The sequence below is a fragment of the Danio rerio genome, chromosome 25 (assembly GCF_049306965.1).
Source record: "Danio rerio strain Tuebingen ecotype United States chromosome 25, GRCz12tu, whole genome shotgun sequence".
NCBI classification, from domain to species: Eukaryota; Metazoa; Chordata; class Actinopteri; order Cypriniformes; family Danionidae; genus Danio; species Danio rerio.
In genome coordinates, this window is record NC_133200.1 from 11,768,062 (window position 1) to 11,783,994 (window position 15,933).

General features: G+C 35.5%; 2 protein-coding genes across 4 annotated transcripts; both read left to right on the forward strand.

Moving 5' to 3' along the window:
* Nucleotides 1-1,556: 1,556 nt before the first annotated feature.
* mhc1lfa (major histocompatibility complex class I LFA) lies at nucleotides 1,557-9,081 on the forward strand. Of its 3 annotated transcripts, XM_073941646.1 has the most exons (8): nucleotides 1,557-1,669; nucleotides 2,279-2,536; nucleotides 2,639-2,917; nucleotides 3,003-3,284; nucleotides 6,024-6,070; nucleotides 7,189-7,255; nucleotides 7,331-7,363; nucleotides 7,453-9,081. In XM_073941646.1, exons 1-8 carry the CDS (start codon nucleotides 1,615-1,617, stop codon nucleotides 7,485-7,487), a joined length of 1,056 nt encoding a protein of 351 aa, XP_073797747.1. In that variant the 5' UTR covers nucleotides 1,557-1,614; the 3' UTR covers nucleotides 7,488-9,081. The 3 variants fall into 3 exon arrangements, with proteins under 3 accessions (XP_073797747.1, NP_001314842.1, XP_073797746.1); NM_001327913.1 differs by lacking the exons at nucleotides 6,024-6,070; nucleotides 7,189-7,255; nucleotides 7,331-7,363; nucleotides 7,453-9,081 and adding exons at nucleotides 3,371-3,481; nucleotides 3,607-3,639; nucleotides 3,728-4,618 and having other exon boundaries at nucleotides 1,573-1,669; XM_073941645.1 differs by lacking the exons at nucleotides 7,189-7,255; nucleotides 7,331-7,363; nucleotides 7,453-9,081 and having other exon boundaries at nucleotides 1,575-1,669; nucleotides 6,024-6,281.
* mhc1lda (major histocompatibility complex class I LDA) lies at nucleotides 8,567-15,123 on the forward strand. Its single transcript, NM_001327909.1, has 7 exons — nucleotides 8,567-9,163; nucleotides 10,554-10,811; nucleotides 11,544-11,822; nucleotides 14,368-14,649; nucleotides 14,720-14,839; nucleotides 14,960-14,981; nucleotides 15,078-15,123. The coding sequence occupies exons 1-6, from the start codon at nucleotides 9,109-9,111 to the stop codon at nucleotides 14,962-14,964; spliced, it is 999 nt and encodes a 332-aa protein (NP_001314838.1). The 5' UTR covers nucleotides 8,567-9,108; the 3' UTR covers nucleotides 14,965-14,981; nucleotides 15,078-15,123.
* The last annotated feature ends 810 nt before the right edge of the window (nucleotides 15,124-15,933 follow it).

Genomic DNA, 15,933 nt, shown 5'->3' on the forward strand with positions numbered 1-15,933 from the left:
CTGCCATCGGTCCTCCTTTAATGGTCCAGAGCTCCTTCCGTGGGATCCGAGGCAGGTGCGCACCGCAGGTGTATCGCGGGGACCTCACCCCGTTCCCACGGCTCTCGGCCACGCCCCCTCGCCACAAGCATGTATCTGTATATTTGTGTAAATGCCATGTTCAGTGGTGTGTGTGTACTGCTGTTCAGTTGTTTCAGATTTTCTTTTTACCTTTAGTTTAAACAAAGAACGTACTTATATGAGTCAAAAGCTAAGTTAAAGAATTTCAGAGATCACAACACTTTGTTATTGACACTTGTTTTAATGAGTATTATGTAATGTTTGTGTAAAAGACTACATGTACTGTACTTCCTCATGATGTCCTCAAATAAAGTAAACCAGTTTCTCTGGTTGTGATCCGTTTTAGCACATTTTCTGTTTAGTTTGGCGTGTTATCAATATCTGCATCAAAAAGACCAACAGACTGACATCTTTGTGTGGCTCTTATTATTGTTATATTAAAATATTAAACTTAAGTCTTGCTTGATTTTTCCTAGAGACGTTATTCTATACTATTCCATTTTACTTGCTTTTAGAGACGATGATGTTTGTAATGCTATATTTGCAGGTCAAAGCATGTTATTCGTGGTGGAGTTTGAGACTAATGTGACTGAAAGTTGTCAAGTTTTACTGCTTCATCACAATATAGTATTATTCATTCATTAATTTTCTTGTTGGCTTAGTCCCTTTATTAATCCGGGGTCGCCACAGCAGAATGAACCGCCAACTTATCCAGCAAGTTTTTACGCAGCGGATGCCCTTCCGGCCGCAACCCATCTCTGGGAAACATCCACACACACATTCACACACACACTCATACAATTTAGCCTACCCAAATTCACCTGTACCGCATGTCTTTGGACTGTGGAGGAAACCCATGTGAAGGCAGGGAGAACATGCAAACTCCACACAGAAACACCAACTGAGCCAAGGTTCTAACCAGTGACCCAGCGACCTTCTTGCTGTGAGGCGACAGCACTACCTACTGCGCCACTGCCTCGCCAATATAGTATTATAGTAAAGGTTGAAGCATCAATAGCATCAGCAAACAGATCACAGATTAACTAGTGTTAAAGCTGTTATAGCTAAAAAGGAACACTATGCTCCTAGTATGTTAATATAGTTTTACACCTGAAAAGTACAAACACACTTGTTTACATTTTATTTTTAATTTAAAGCATTAAAAACATGATTGGAAACAATCATTTTTATTGTCTCTTCAATGTATGCTTTAGTTTCAACAGATATAATCAGCCAACAGGTTTGACAATAAAAATACATGTTATGTACAGTACAATGGACTACAGTTGTTATTTTTTCATGTTGGCTTTTAAGTCAGATTTCTGCATGATTTCCTGGTAGCATTGGGACTGCTGAAGTAATGTTGAAGAACTACTACATATAATAGTTTTGTAAATAATGATACCAGCTTGACTAACATTTAGGACTAATTATTACTGACTGAAGAGGTGAACGCTGACAGCTTTCTTTCTTTTTTTACACACCCACAGGGGTGGAGCAGGAACTTGTTTTAATGTCAAGTGTGGGTTCACGGAAAGCATACGCACCTGCAACATGGACAAAATACTCCTGCTTTTTCTCTTTTTACTTCCAACTTCTGCTCCAAAAGGTGAGACTGCAAAATAATTATTAAATTGAAAACAAATGTTTTAATGAATAACAGTACTAACTTGTAATTTTTAACATTTAATTATGTAGCAAAACCTGCTTTAGAAATAACTTCCTAAACAAACAAAATAAATAAACAAATGAACTGTTTCACTAAATAATTTGAACTTTTAGAAATCCGAATATATGAAAGCACACTTTAAAATGTTTGACCAACATCTTCTGGATGCAATATGTATTAAATGTTGAACGTGCAATCAAAATTGTGGATAGGGAGATTTATCTGGTAAAAGCAAAATAAGTTTTTCACCATGTGTCACATATTACAGTATAATTGTTTGCACATTCTCACATCCAGCTTTTTGGTCACAAGAATTGTATTTAAATATACTGTATATAGTGCAGCAACAAACTGAAACTGTTACAGTCATAGTTGCCCTGTGTGTTCTGTTTGTTATTGCTTCTGTTTATTCCTGTGTTCCTTTGCCAAACCCCTTTTTATTCCTATAGTTACCTAGTTTGTTTACCTTACTTACAATTGGTCTCCACCCATTAATAAACAGAACTATGGTTTTGGACTATTTCAATTTATTTGTAATTTCTTTTACAGGCTCTCACTCTTTATGTTTGCTTGCTACATACATAAAAGGGCCATCGCCGTTTCCTGAATTGAGTGGTGTCATGATGCTGGATGATATCCCACTTCTATACTATAATGGTGATACAAAGACTTTCTTCATGAGAGGAAACACAACGGCTGAAGATAATGTGTTTGATGCAAATGCTTTCCTCAGCATTATTGGCCATATACAGTCATCTTTTGTTGACAGATGGGGATTAGCATCAAGAGACTTAAATAAAACTGACAGTACGTATTGTTGAAGACAGTCAGCTAAGCATTGATTTAAATTTGATCAGTTCTTTAGTATGATTATTTTAAAATTATCTTATATTTTCTTTATTTTTAAAGGGATTTTTACACTTCAGCAGCTTGTTTTGTGTGAACTAAGTGAGGATGGTGAACATGGAAAAATGATATCACGTGATGCTGTTGAAGGAACCACCACAGATGAACTGCAACATGTTGACCATAAGTTTACATACAAGCATACTTTAAATGTTTCAGCTTATCTAATAGATTTTTACCTTGAATTGACAAAGAGTCTTCACAAAACTTTATTCCAACCAACCTGCTTCAAAACTCTCAGTGGTTATCTTATACAAAGAAGAAATCAAATCAATAGGAAGGGTAAAAATTACCATCTTCTATAGTCAAACTAATCAAAAACAAATGTCATGTACAAGCCAACATATATCAAATTGTATGCTTCCAGTGAAACCTAAAGTCAGGCTCTTCAAGAAAGAACTGTCTTCTGGGTTTATTGTGAGTTGTTTGGCGACAGGATTTTACCCTCGTCACATCAACCTGACCCTGTTGAGAGATGGACAGCCTGTATCTGATCATGATGTCACTGGAGGAGATCTGCTGCCCAATGGAGATGGGACGTACCAGATGAGGAAGAGTCTGGAGATCAGAGCAGAGGAAAGACAAAAACACAAGTACTCCTGCTCTGTTAAACACCTCAGTCTAGACAACAAACTCCATGTTGATTTGGGTAATAAACATTTACAAAATATACCATAAAACAGTCAAAACAAAAACTATTAAAGTTAATCTCTGAGTATGTGCTTCATTTTTCAGACTTCGATCACAGCAAACCCTTTCAGTCAGTGATTCCTTCAGTTCTGACAGTTTTGGCTCTGTTATTGGTGTTTGGAGTCGCAGCTGTGATATGGAAAAGAAAATGTAGAGGTATGACAAAAAAAAAACAGGTTTAAAGATTATAGAATAGCAATTTAAAATATACTTTAGCATGAAAATGTAACAAAATAGTTTTTATGTGTGTGTGTGTGTGTGTTTTCTCCTTTGTTGTTTAGATTCTGTTAAATGTGGTTATTCCGCAGCTTCTAGTAAGTAATCTAATTATTTATTAAATTAAGGCAAAGAAAACTGTTGCATACAACTTACACAATATAATTAAAAATATTTACTTTTCAGCATCTGTAGAAAATATGGAGACAACATGACTGACAAAAAGAATAGCATGCAATTACAAAAAATTGTGTTCAAATTTTTTTTTTCTGTCTGGAACATTCTGCCTTTCAACCATATTTATTCTGGATTTTTAAAAGCCTGATTGTATTCACTTTTTTCTGTAGCCACTCTGCAGTGCATCTTTTGGTTTTTACTTTTTACGGGAATTATATGGGAGTTTTCCAGGAGAAATAACAAAACAGTAGGGTGCCGGGTGATGGGTGTGAAATATGGGAGACTGTTGGAAGGTATGATACGTATTATCAAAACTAATGCACGCAACAAGCGCAAGTGGATGTACGGTAAGCAAAATGGTAAAAAAAATGACTTGAAAATGGATTTGAGAAGGGAGTTTTTCCCAAACTTGCAAAATATATTCAACATAATTATTTGAGAAATTGGTTATTACATGAAAGTCTATATTTAAAACAAAAGATTATTATTTCATGAGTGAAATTATAATTACACAGGTTTTCAAAGGCAATATTTTCAGTTGGTATAACATTTAAAAAATGAAATAATAAATTATATGATTGTGTAGGTCAAATCTTTAAAACACTAGACTGAAGCTATTTCTGTTATGAAACTTTATCAGGAGTTTCTCAGAATTTTAAGCTTTATCAGTACAGAGCAGTTTATGCATCAGAGCAGAAGAGTGAACTGTACCACTATCACTGTATGTTTATGTTATTATTCTTTGTCTGCAAGGGTGGCACTAAACAAGGCTTTATTAGACAGACACTAAGAATTGTTAGTTAGAGTCTCACGATTATCAAATGGATGCATATACTTGGTAAATGTGACTCTTTCCTTGTTGCATGCACAACTAAAATACAGTAAAAGATTTTTTTAGACAACTCTGGAGTTCTCATCTCCTTATTTTGTATACATTGATACTGGCAAACATTCCACAACATACACAACCAAACCCTTGATTTTTAACCCCAATTTTTTACCCATACCGTTATGTTTTTCTGGAAATATGGACAGACAGACCGATATGTTTTATACAAATAAATCTTTTGGTGAAGTGACCAAATTTATGGAGACAAGTTAATCCCATTTTACAGAGACATTTAACCTATGACTGTGTGCACATATCAATGTAATAACAGTTTTTAATAATCATTCATTAACTTTCTTAAGTTATATCATTTTGTAATGTTTTTAGTCATTTGGGATGCAGTGACAAGCAGTCAAATATTTTGCCGAAAAGAAAATTTTCATGAAAGTCATTGTGCTGCACGTATTAGGTTAGCTGAAGGTGCAGCAAGGGGTTTGCAACTTTAATAAACTACAACAGTTTGCATTAATTGAAAAGTAAGAATGACTGATAAATCCATATAAAGCATATGCAGGGCCATAGGGGACATTTTAAAAGTGGGGGGACAGCTGTATGAAATCCAAAAGTTTACATGAACGAAAGTGAAGAGGGTTGGCGAATCGCGGAAGAAAGTGGACGGGGGAAGAGGGCGGTTGTGGATCGGTAAAATCAGGTGCCGGATCAGATTAGGGTTAGAGTTAGGATCCGGCGTGTTGTGGCACAAATTAAGCCCTGGGTGTTAAGAATAAGCTAAATTGCTCGTAGTGTATGTGTATGAATGAGTGTTTATGGCTGTTTTCCAGTGATGGGTTGCAGCTGGAATGGCATGTGCTGTGTAAAACATATGCTGGATAATTTGGCGGTTAGTAGTTCATCAGATGCTGAGTTTTTAGGACAATGACTGGCCAGTTGATCACTAGTGCTTTTGAAGAATCCACAACAGATGAAATGCATCTTATTAATAAAACCATAACATTTCAAGGGAGGAGGAGAGGTAAGCATACACTGTTTTTCTTTTTTATGATATTCAATAAATTGTAAGGAATGTAATCTCTCATTTTTGGTTAATTTGATTTCCAGTGAAACCGCAAGTCAGACTTATTCAGAAAGCCTTAGATTTTAGAGGTTTTTGAGTGAGTTGTTTAGCGACATGATTTTAATTTCGTCACATCAACCAGACCCTGTTGAGAGATGGACAGCCTGTATCTGATCATGAGGTCACTGGAGGAGATCTTCTGCCCAATGGAGATGAGACGTTCCAGATGAGGAAGAGTGGAGATCAGAGCAGAGAAGAGGGAAAAACACAAATACACCTGCTCTGCCAAACACCTCAGTCTGGACAACAAACTTGTTGATTTGGGTAATAAATTCTTCCACAATATAACAATAAAAATCAATATTCAAAGTTAATCTCTCAGTTTTTGGTTTATGTTGCAGACTTTGATCACGGTGAACCATTTAAATTACTGATTCCTACAGTTCTGGTGGTTTTGACGATTTGCAGTACGTTTATTAAAGAGAGAGGGAGGAAGGTCTGTGATGAAGTCGATAGCTATGTGAGACCAGGGGCGACGTGGAATGGCGAGTGGTTGCAAGAGTCCTGCGGGGCGATGACGAGAGTATTTATGCATGTTGCAAAGGGTGCATTTCTTGATAAACTTTATGATGTCTCCTTTTAAGGTGGGCCACCAGTAATGGTTCTGGGTGAGAGCATACCTGTTATGCCTGGATGTCCTGAGCTGGGATTAGAGTGGATTTCTTGTGTTTGTCTCTCTCTTATCGACAAGGGAACAAAGGTTTTATCTGCTGGACAAGCTGGTGGTGCAGGGTGCTGGTTTAGGGCTTGAGAAATTTCTGTCTCTATATCCCAAATGATGGGGGCCAAGAAGAGCGAGTTGCCGACAATGGATTGGACCTCCTCCTTTACAACCTCCTTCTCACAAAGACGAGAGCACATCTGCTTTAATATTCTTGGAACCTGGAATATACGTGACAGAGAAGTCAAAGCAAGTGAAGAATAAAGCCCATCTTGCCTGCCTGGGGTTTAATCTTTTGGCTGAACGAATGTACTCTAGGTTCTTGTGGTCAGTGATTACGGTAAAAGGGTGTCTGGCTCCTTACCAATGTCTCCACTCCTCCATGGCCGCCTTCATAGCGAGGAGTTCCCGATTGCCCACATCGTAATTTCTTTGGGCTGAATTGAGCTTCCGTGAGAAGAAGGTGCAGGGGTTTGAGTTTGGCTGGGTCTCCTTGTCTCTGGGATAACACAGCTCCTATGCCCGTATTGGATGCATCAATTTCTAAGACAAAGGGTAGGTAGGGATTCGGGTGACATAGGAACGGTGCCGTTGAGAAGCGGGTTTTCAGGTTAGCAAATGCCCGGTTTGCTGCGTCATTCCAATTTAATTTTACCTCCTTTGACCATAGTAGTGAGCGGGGCAGCCACTACTGAAGTTCCTTATGAATCGTCTGTAGAAATTGGCAAATCCCAGAAATTGTAACTCATTCAGAGTTTTTGGGCTGTTGTTTTGAGATGATGTAATGCTAATAGTTCGGTGATGATTACCTCTGCTGGCCAGCGAGGGGAATGACTGGGACCGAGTCGGTGACACTTATGTTGGTGTTTGGAGTTGCAGCTGCTGTAATTGCAAGGAAAAGACGATGTTCAGGTACAACAGGAACCAAAATGTAAAAGTAACTAATCAACATGTTTTCTAACAAACAATCTTCTGTTTGAGTTTTAGATTCCATTAAGAGTGGATATGCTTCTGCTTCAAGTAAGTACTTTACAGTACTCAATAACTATATGAATTATTGTACGTTTAGAGTTCTTCATTACACATTTAATAATACTTTTAATTTTCAGCATCTGAGGAGAGTATGGACATGTCACTCAAATGAATGGAGGAATGTCTTCAAATGGATGAAAATTCTGGCATTTTATTTTTGATTTCTGTGCCAAACAGGTGTTCTCTTGTTTTCCACACATTTCACATATTCAAACTATTGTAATTTATGTAACTACAGTAATGTAGCAATGGGTGCATGAGCCTTAATGCCAGTACTATTTCAGCGAGTCATCGTCAATCATAACCTGTTGATTTTTTTAACCTATGTAAAGTTGTTGAAAATTACACTCCTGTTTTCATTCATTTAATGTATTTTTATAGTGTCTTTGTATAATCCTTTAATACATTTGATGATTTTAACATAACTATATTATAAACAGTTAATTTCCTTAAAGAAAGACAGTATTATTAGTGCAGGTTCTGAAGGTGCCAAAATACAACCACCGAAAGTTTTAAATTAATGAAATCCCATCATTAGATTTAATATTTCCATTTTTTACAAAGTTTAAAAACACCTCCCAGATATCTAAATTCAGAGGATTTTATCTTATTACTCATGTGAGCTTTTCAAAAGCCAAAAATGTTATTAGGTTTCTCAACCAAAGTCCAATAAAGGGGTGATTAACATTTGTCCAACACAAAGTAATACAGTGTCTATATTAAAGAAGTCTGAATCTGGAGTTCAGTGTTTTTATTTGTGCATTCAAACATGTTGTATTATAATCCTTTAATAGAATATCCATGTTTGTATCTTGGATCCATGCGGGTCTTTTATTTTCAGTTTTGTCATCATCTTCAGGCTTTTTAGTACCCTGCCTTTATATATCCTGAAGAGCTTCCTTAACAAAAGAGAGGAAGCACAAGTAAATGGAACAAGTATAATGTCTATTCAACTATTATACATTGTGTGTAGGTAATATTATCTTATTATTAATCATTTTCCCTGCTCTTCTTTTCTTTCACAGTGAAACTATGAGTCAGAGCCATTCAGACAGCCTGTACAAAGCTGGCACTGAGGAAATACAAATTCCCAAAGCTACATATTGTAAGACTGCAAATACTAAAGTGTACCTTTTAAAATGGTACTGCACCATTTATTAATATACTTTTTTCTTAGCATTTGAAGAAAGAATTTACACATCACTCAAATTAATGGAGAAACATCTTCAAACCTTAGACATACAGTATTATATCTTGGCAAAGTTATGATTCCTGAAATATATTGACCCAAAATGCAACATGCAAAATGGTTCTGATATATTTATCTTGAGCCATTATAGTCCAAAAATATTTCACACATAATTTTTAGCATTCGAAGAGATTGTTGTAAAAACTAATATACAAATGTCTTAACACCACGTGACAAACAACAGACATAATATATTGTATTAAATTGTCAGTTAAGATCGAACAATTACAGCCATACCTAAATGTGTTCACATTCAATTTCTAGCAATGGTTCTGAGTGTATTTCAATACTGACGTTTTTTCAGACGAATGTAAAAGGGGAAGTGAAAGCATGTTTATCTAGACTGCACAGTAGCGGTTGCTTGAAAAGCATTTATTTTATTGAAACTGTTGAAATGCTCATAAACACACAAAGTGTGGATTAACAGTGTTGATAATTTGAAATAACGTGCAGACTGAAAATCAATGTTTGGTGCGCAATCAGTATGGACAAGGTTCTTCACCTTATGCTGATTTTACTTCCAGCAGTTGCTCCGAAAGGTATGTCTTTACTTTTTTTACTTAAATTTTTTCTTTTAATAGAAATGCTTTTACAGAGAAAACTAAATGAAACAACATGACCAATTGCCTGTCATTAATAATCATACAATATAAGTAAATGAGTTTGCTTATATATATATATATATATATATATATATATATATATATATATATATATATATATATATATATATATATATATATATATAATTTGGATTTATTTTACCCATGCTATATAAATGAGACTTAAACCATCAACTTGTCTTCATTATATGCCATTTGTACTAAAGGGAAGAGTGGAACACTTTTATAGTTTGTGTGAATGCACATGGATACTTCATTTTAAAGTAATAAAGGGTATAATTTTACAAATTAATTAAATTGTAGTTTTATTTCATAATTACAATGTTTACATTTCATTATTTATCCCAAAAGAAAGGACAAAATGTCATTGTAATGACCATTAATAATATTATATGATAAAATGAAACTGTGACAACAGTGTGCACAACTGGAATTTCAAACTGGTTAATTCCATCCAGTAGTTAGCAAAGCAATAAATATCTATCTTCTAACACACTGGAAATTAAATTAATAGCTGATTTTTCTTAGTTTAAATAAACACAAAAAATCCATTACAGCTGTACTTTTGCTATAGTTAAACGTAAATTGTTTTTTAGTTTGACACTTTTTTTACTATATTCTGTTGAAATATTCCAGTAGAAGCTATAAACTTTGTGAGTATTAAAACCTAAGCTAGATTTGTTGTATGTTATAAGTTTTATTAGTTACTTTGTGTTTGGAAATTAGTTCATGAAGTGACTTCCTGTTTTTCTCATGTGATCTAAAATGTTTTATGTCATGTGATGTGGTTGTGTAATGTATTAAGCTTGTTCTTGGATTGTTCTGTAAAGTTTCTGGCACAGCTTGTTAAAGAGAGTCAAAGTTGTTGAAGTCAAACATGTGAAAACTAAATCCAAAACATTACAAAAACAGTAACCATGAGTTTGGTTTGACGATAACATATGGAACATAAAACAACATACAGTAGTAACATGATGCCATTCAAAATAAAAGACATGAAAAGCATAAAAAACATGCAAAAAACATAGCTCCTGGGAAGTATTTTTGTCTCTCCAGAGTAGTATATTGAGGTACGTAATCAGAATGAGCCTAGGTTGTTTTGTGTCTCTGATGTGCACTTATGTGCTGCAGTTTTTCTGTTTCAAGAACCATGCCAGTTATTCTGATACTCAGTTTGAGGTTGATTAAAGTGCATTGAGTTTATTCCATGTGATTGGCAAATTCGACAGGTACACGGTAAAGCCGATAAATATAAGTAATTTTTATAAACAAATTGAAAATTGTTGTACTCTATTTTTTCTTACAGGATCTCACTCTCTGTGGATGCATTCAACGTACATAAAAGGACAGACTCCATTTCCTGAATTTAGTTTTGTACTGATGTTGGATGATGTCAGAGTCATGTACTACAATGGTGAAACAAAAAATGTCTTTCCAAGAGGAAACGCAACAAATGAAGACGATGTATTTGATTTAAATGTTCTTCGCACAATAAGTGACAAAGTGCATTCATCTTTTGAGGAAAAATGGGTAGTAGCAACCCAAGATGTAAACAAAACTGAAGGTATTTCAATTACATATTTGTTTCAGTTACTCAGTTACTATGTGCCTTGTAAATCCAGCTTTTAATTCTATGGCACCTTTAAATGAACACTACCTAAAGAAAATGACAATATACTCACCCTGAAGAGTTTCCAAACCTTAATGAGTTCAATTATTATGTTTGAACCTAAAAAAAAACATGTAGAAAGCTACAAACATGTAACCATTGACTTCCATAGTAGGATAAACAAATACTATGGAAGTCAATTGTTACAGGTTTCCAGCTGTCTTTAAAAAATATCGGTCACACTTTACAATGTTCATTAGTTAATGTTAATTAATGCATTTACTAACATGAACAAAAAATGAACAATACATCTACTACTGTATTTATTCATGTTAGTTAACGTTAGTTAATGAAAATACAGTTGTTCATAGTTAGTTAATGTTAACTCATGGTGCATTAACTAATGTTAACAAGCACGGACTTGGATGTTAATAATGCATTAGTAAATGTTCAATTATGATTAATAAATGCTGTACAACTGTTGTTCATGATTAGTTCATGTTAGTAAATGCATTAACTAATGAACCTTATTGTAAAGTGTTACCAAAATATCTTATTTTGTGTTTAATAGAAGAAAGAAACACTAACAGGTTTAGAACAAGTAGAGGGTGAGTAAATAATGACAGATCTTCCTACATTAACTATCCATTTAATCACTGCCTTCACTTTTTTTTCTCTCCATTGAAGTTGTTCTTGCCCTTCAGAGGATAGTTGGGTGTGAACTGAGACATGATGGTAAACCAGGACAAATGATCACACGTGACGCTGCCAGAGGATCCACCACTGATGAGCTGCTATATGTTGACAAAAATTTTACGTACCAGGGTACTTTGAACGTCCCAGCCTTTGTGCTAAATATGCATCTTAAAATCAGTATGTGGAATCACGAACATTTATATCATCCATTCTGCATCAAAACACTCAAGGGGTACCTTGAAAAAAGGAAGAATCAAGTCAACAGAAAAGGTAAAATCACAACCTTTAAGCCAAAGTACAATGAATGGAAATCTAATATATGGCAATATATGAACAAAAAAATAAAATAATAATTATTATATTTGAACATGAATGTACATACTTGTAATTCAAATCGTTAATGGTTGATATATACACACACACACACACACGCACACACACACACACACACACACACACACACACACATTCACCAGACATTTTATTAGGTACACCTGTCCAACTGCTCCTTAACGCAAATTTCTAATTTAGCCGGTCACATGGCAGCAACTCAAGGCATTTAGGCATGTAGACATGGTCAAGACGATCTGCTGCAGTTCAAACCGAGCATCAGAATGGGGAAGAAAGGTGATTTAATAATAATAAAAATAATTCCTTACATTTATATAGCGCTTTTCTACAGTCACCAGATCTCAATCCAATAGTAGTGATGGGAAGTTCGGATCATTTTACTGACTCGGATCTTTGAGTCACATTCATCGAGATGAACGAATCTTTTTTCGAGTCATTTCGTTAATTTGGTTCAGTTTGCCAAAATATTATTAAAATGTTACGAATTACTTCCAAACACATCTACAACTAGCCCAAAAGGTTGATCACACGACAAATAAGTCATAAATAGAATATAAGAAGGAGAAAATAATAATTGAATGTTTACCTACTTTTTTGTCTATAAAGGCATTTTTGTCTCTTTGCTCAGCTCACCTCTTCATGTCTTCAAATGTCAGGGGTTCATTCACGTTACACTGACAGTCACATATAATCCTAATCAATGCACAGTCTAAGCCAATAGGAGCCATGATCGTTCGTTTATCATGTGACAGAATGACTCAAACCCGACGACTCAAGAAATGAACAGATCAATTCTTTTTCCGGCTCTAAACACGTATGATTGGCCCTTGATGAACGAATGACTCAGACCTGATAGAGGACTCGAGAAATCAACGGATCAATTCTTTTTCTGGCTCTAAACGCGTATGATTGGCCTGTGATGAACGAGTGACTCAGACCCGATAGAGAACTCGAGAGATGAACGGATCAAAACTTTTTCCGACTCTAAACGCATATGATTGGCCCGTGATGAACGAGTGACTCAGACCCGATAGAGGACTCAAGAGACGAGCGGATCAATTCTTTTTCTGGCTCTAAACGCAAATGATTGGCCCGTGATGAACGAGTGACTCAGACCCGATAGAGGACTCGAGAGATGAGCAGATCAATTCTTTTTCTGGCTCTAAACGCAAATGATTGGCTTCTGCCAATGTGATGAAGACTTAAAATTAACGATACTACCTGCACAAATGTGCGCACGCGTGGATGAACGAATCATTCCCTGAGAGGACTCAGTTCCCAAGTCATATTGAAGATTCGTTCAAAATGAGAGAATCGTTCATGAACGACCCATCACTATCCAATAGAGCACCTTTGGGATGTGGTGGAAAGGGAGATTTGCATCATGGATGTGCAGCCTACAAGTCTGTAGCAACTTTGTGATGCTATCATGTCAATATGAACCAAAATCTCTGAGGAATTTTCCCAATAATTCTTTGTTGAATCTAGGCCACAAAGGATTAAGGCAGTTCTGAAGGCAAAAGGGGGTCCAACCCGGTATTAGTAAGGTGTACCTAATAAAGTGTCCTGTGAGTGTGTGTGTGTGTGTGTGTATATATATATATATATATATATATATATATGTTTGCAAATGTGGTTATCTAAACATATCATATATGTAATTTGCATATATTACCATTATATTTCTATATGGGTGTCCTTAATAAAACATGCAAAAAGCCCCAAAAGTGATAGTGTAAACGCAGCTATAGACTATTTATCTGTAAGTCAAAGAAACGTAACTTTATTTACAACATTATATCTTAAATCCACAGCTTTGCCAAGCATCCTTAATGTAATGATAGGGATGTGATGATAAGGGACGGGATCCAAACGCATCTTTATTGGAGAAGTCAGGCAGGCAAGCTTAAATACAAGAGCTGACAGTAACATGAAGATAAAACATCAGTTGTGAGTTGCTGAGGACATGCAGTTTAGTTCAGTGCCAGACGTGATGTGCACAGTGCCCTCTAATGTGTCTGGTGTGTACTCTACTTGGTAATTGTGACACTTGTTCACAAACTTTGCACATTGATATATGCATCAGACTCACATGTTGTTTACAAAGGAGAAGGGGGACATATTTATTGTATTGCCACTTAAAATGGTACTTGTGCCAGCAAACAGCATCAGCATGGACTGTTTGCCAAGACTGTGTGTGCATTAAAGGTAATAATGTTTAAAATAATGTTCACAGCCCAAGTTTTCTGCTTCAAAAGATCTTTGTGAGCCACTGACTCTCAAAGTAGGCTACTAGCTGCCATTGATTTGGATTTTAGAAATCACTTGGAAATACGGTTTGAGCTAAACATTTTTTTCATTTTCTTGTAAAGACAAAAATGTTATTACATTTAGATTTTTTTTTTCAGGGCAACGTAGCCTGTTTACACAATGATTTCTTTTTGTTACCTGTTTTCCCCCACAGTAAAACCCAAAGTCAGGCTTCTCTTGAAAAAGCTGTCTTCTAGTTTTCGTGTGAGTTGTTTGGCGACTGGGTTTTACCCTCGTCACATCAACCTGACCCTGTTGAGAGATGGACAGCCTGTATCTGATCATGATGTCACTGGAGGAGATCTGCTGCCCAATGGAGACGGGACGTACCAGATGAGGAAGAGTCTGCAGATAAGAGCAGAGGAGAGAGAAAAACACAAATACACCTGCTCTGCCAAACACCTCAGTCTGGACAACAAACTGGATGTTAATTTGGGTAAGTGCACATAAAAGGATATGTGATAAATGAATGCCTTTGTGACCTTTTTTTTTTTGCCTTACTTAAGATTATCCAGGGGAAAGATTTGAGCCAGTGCATTCCAAGGTGATAGTGGCTTGCGTGGTTGGGTTGGTGTTACTGACCATAGCTGGCACTATCATTGAATGCAGGAAGAGAAAGCAGTCAGGTAATAAATGCAATGGTAAACAGTAAATTAAAAGGATAAATAGAATAGATATAATTTAGTAAAAAGTATATGGTTAATATTTCTTCGGAATAATTAATGTCCATCATAATGTCATTGCAGCTTAATCTACAACCCACTTCCGGTGAGTATTATTAGTTTAATAATAAATATATGTTTTCTAATTGTAAATTTCAGTAATTCTTCCTGAAATCATCATTTATTGTCTTTTTCTTTTCAGGAACATCGAATGCATAATGTCTATGGGCAAAATAACAAGGCTGGACTGAAAAAAGTGTTGCATGCAGAACTGTTGCAAACAATTTATTTGTGTTGAATTTAAACAATCAAATTAAGTTTAATTATGTTCAACTTAATTTGTTTGTTTAAATTCAGCCCAAATAAGTTGTTTACAACCACTTAACGTAAAAACATTTAGTAAATCCAATGAATCATCTTTGAATAATTTTTTTCAATAAAAAATGTCCTGTGGCTTGTGTGTGTGTGTGTGTGTTTAAATAAAGTGACAAGGCTGTTGAATTATTAGAAAGTACTGAACATGACATAAAGAGGGGCTACATCTTGGATGTGGATTATTTTCTAATATTTCAATAATTCTTTTGCAGGAAATTATTCTTCTTATAATAGAGTTTTCTTTTGATTACATTGTTTTTTTGTTTTGTTTTTTTTACTGTGGCTTACTGTGAAGTAACTGAATAAATTCAGTGTAGTGCAGGGGTGGTCAACCCTTTTTTTGTAAAACCCATTTTTAAATTTTATATTATACCATAATAATAATAATAACTCCTTACATTTATATAGCACTTTTCTGGACACTTAAAGGGCTTTATACATTTTTGGTGAAATCTCCTCATACACCACCAGTGTTCAGCATTTACCTGGATGATGCGACAGCAGCCATATTGCACCAAACCACACATCAGCTGATTTATGGGGAGGAGACAGAGTGATGAAGCCAATTATGATTTGGGGATGGTTCAATTGAATTGGGTCAAACTCTGTGTGGAGTTTGCATGTTCTCCCCGCATTTTCGTGGGTTTCCTCCGGGTGCTACGTTTTTTTTCCTAACCCCCCCA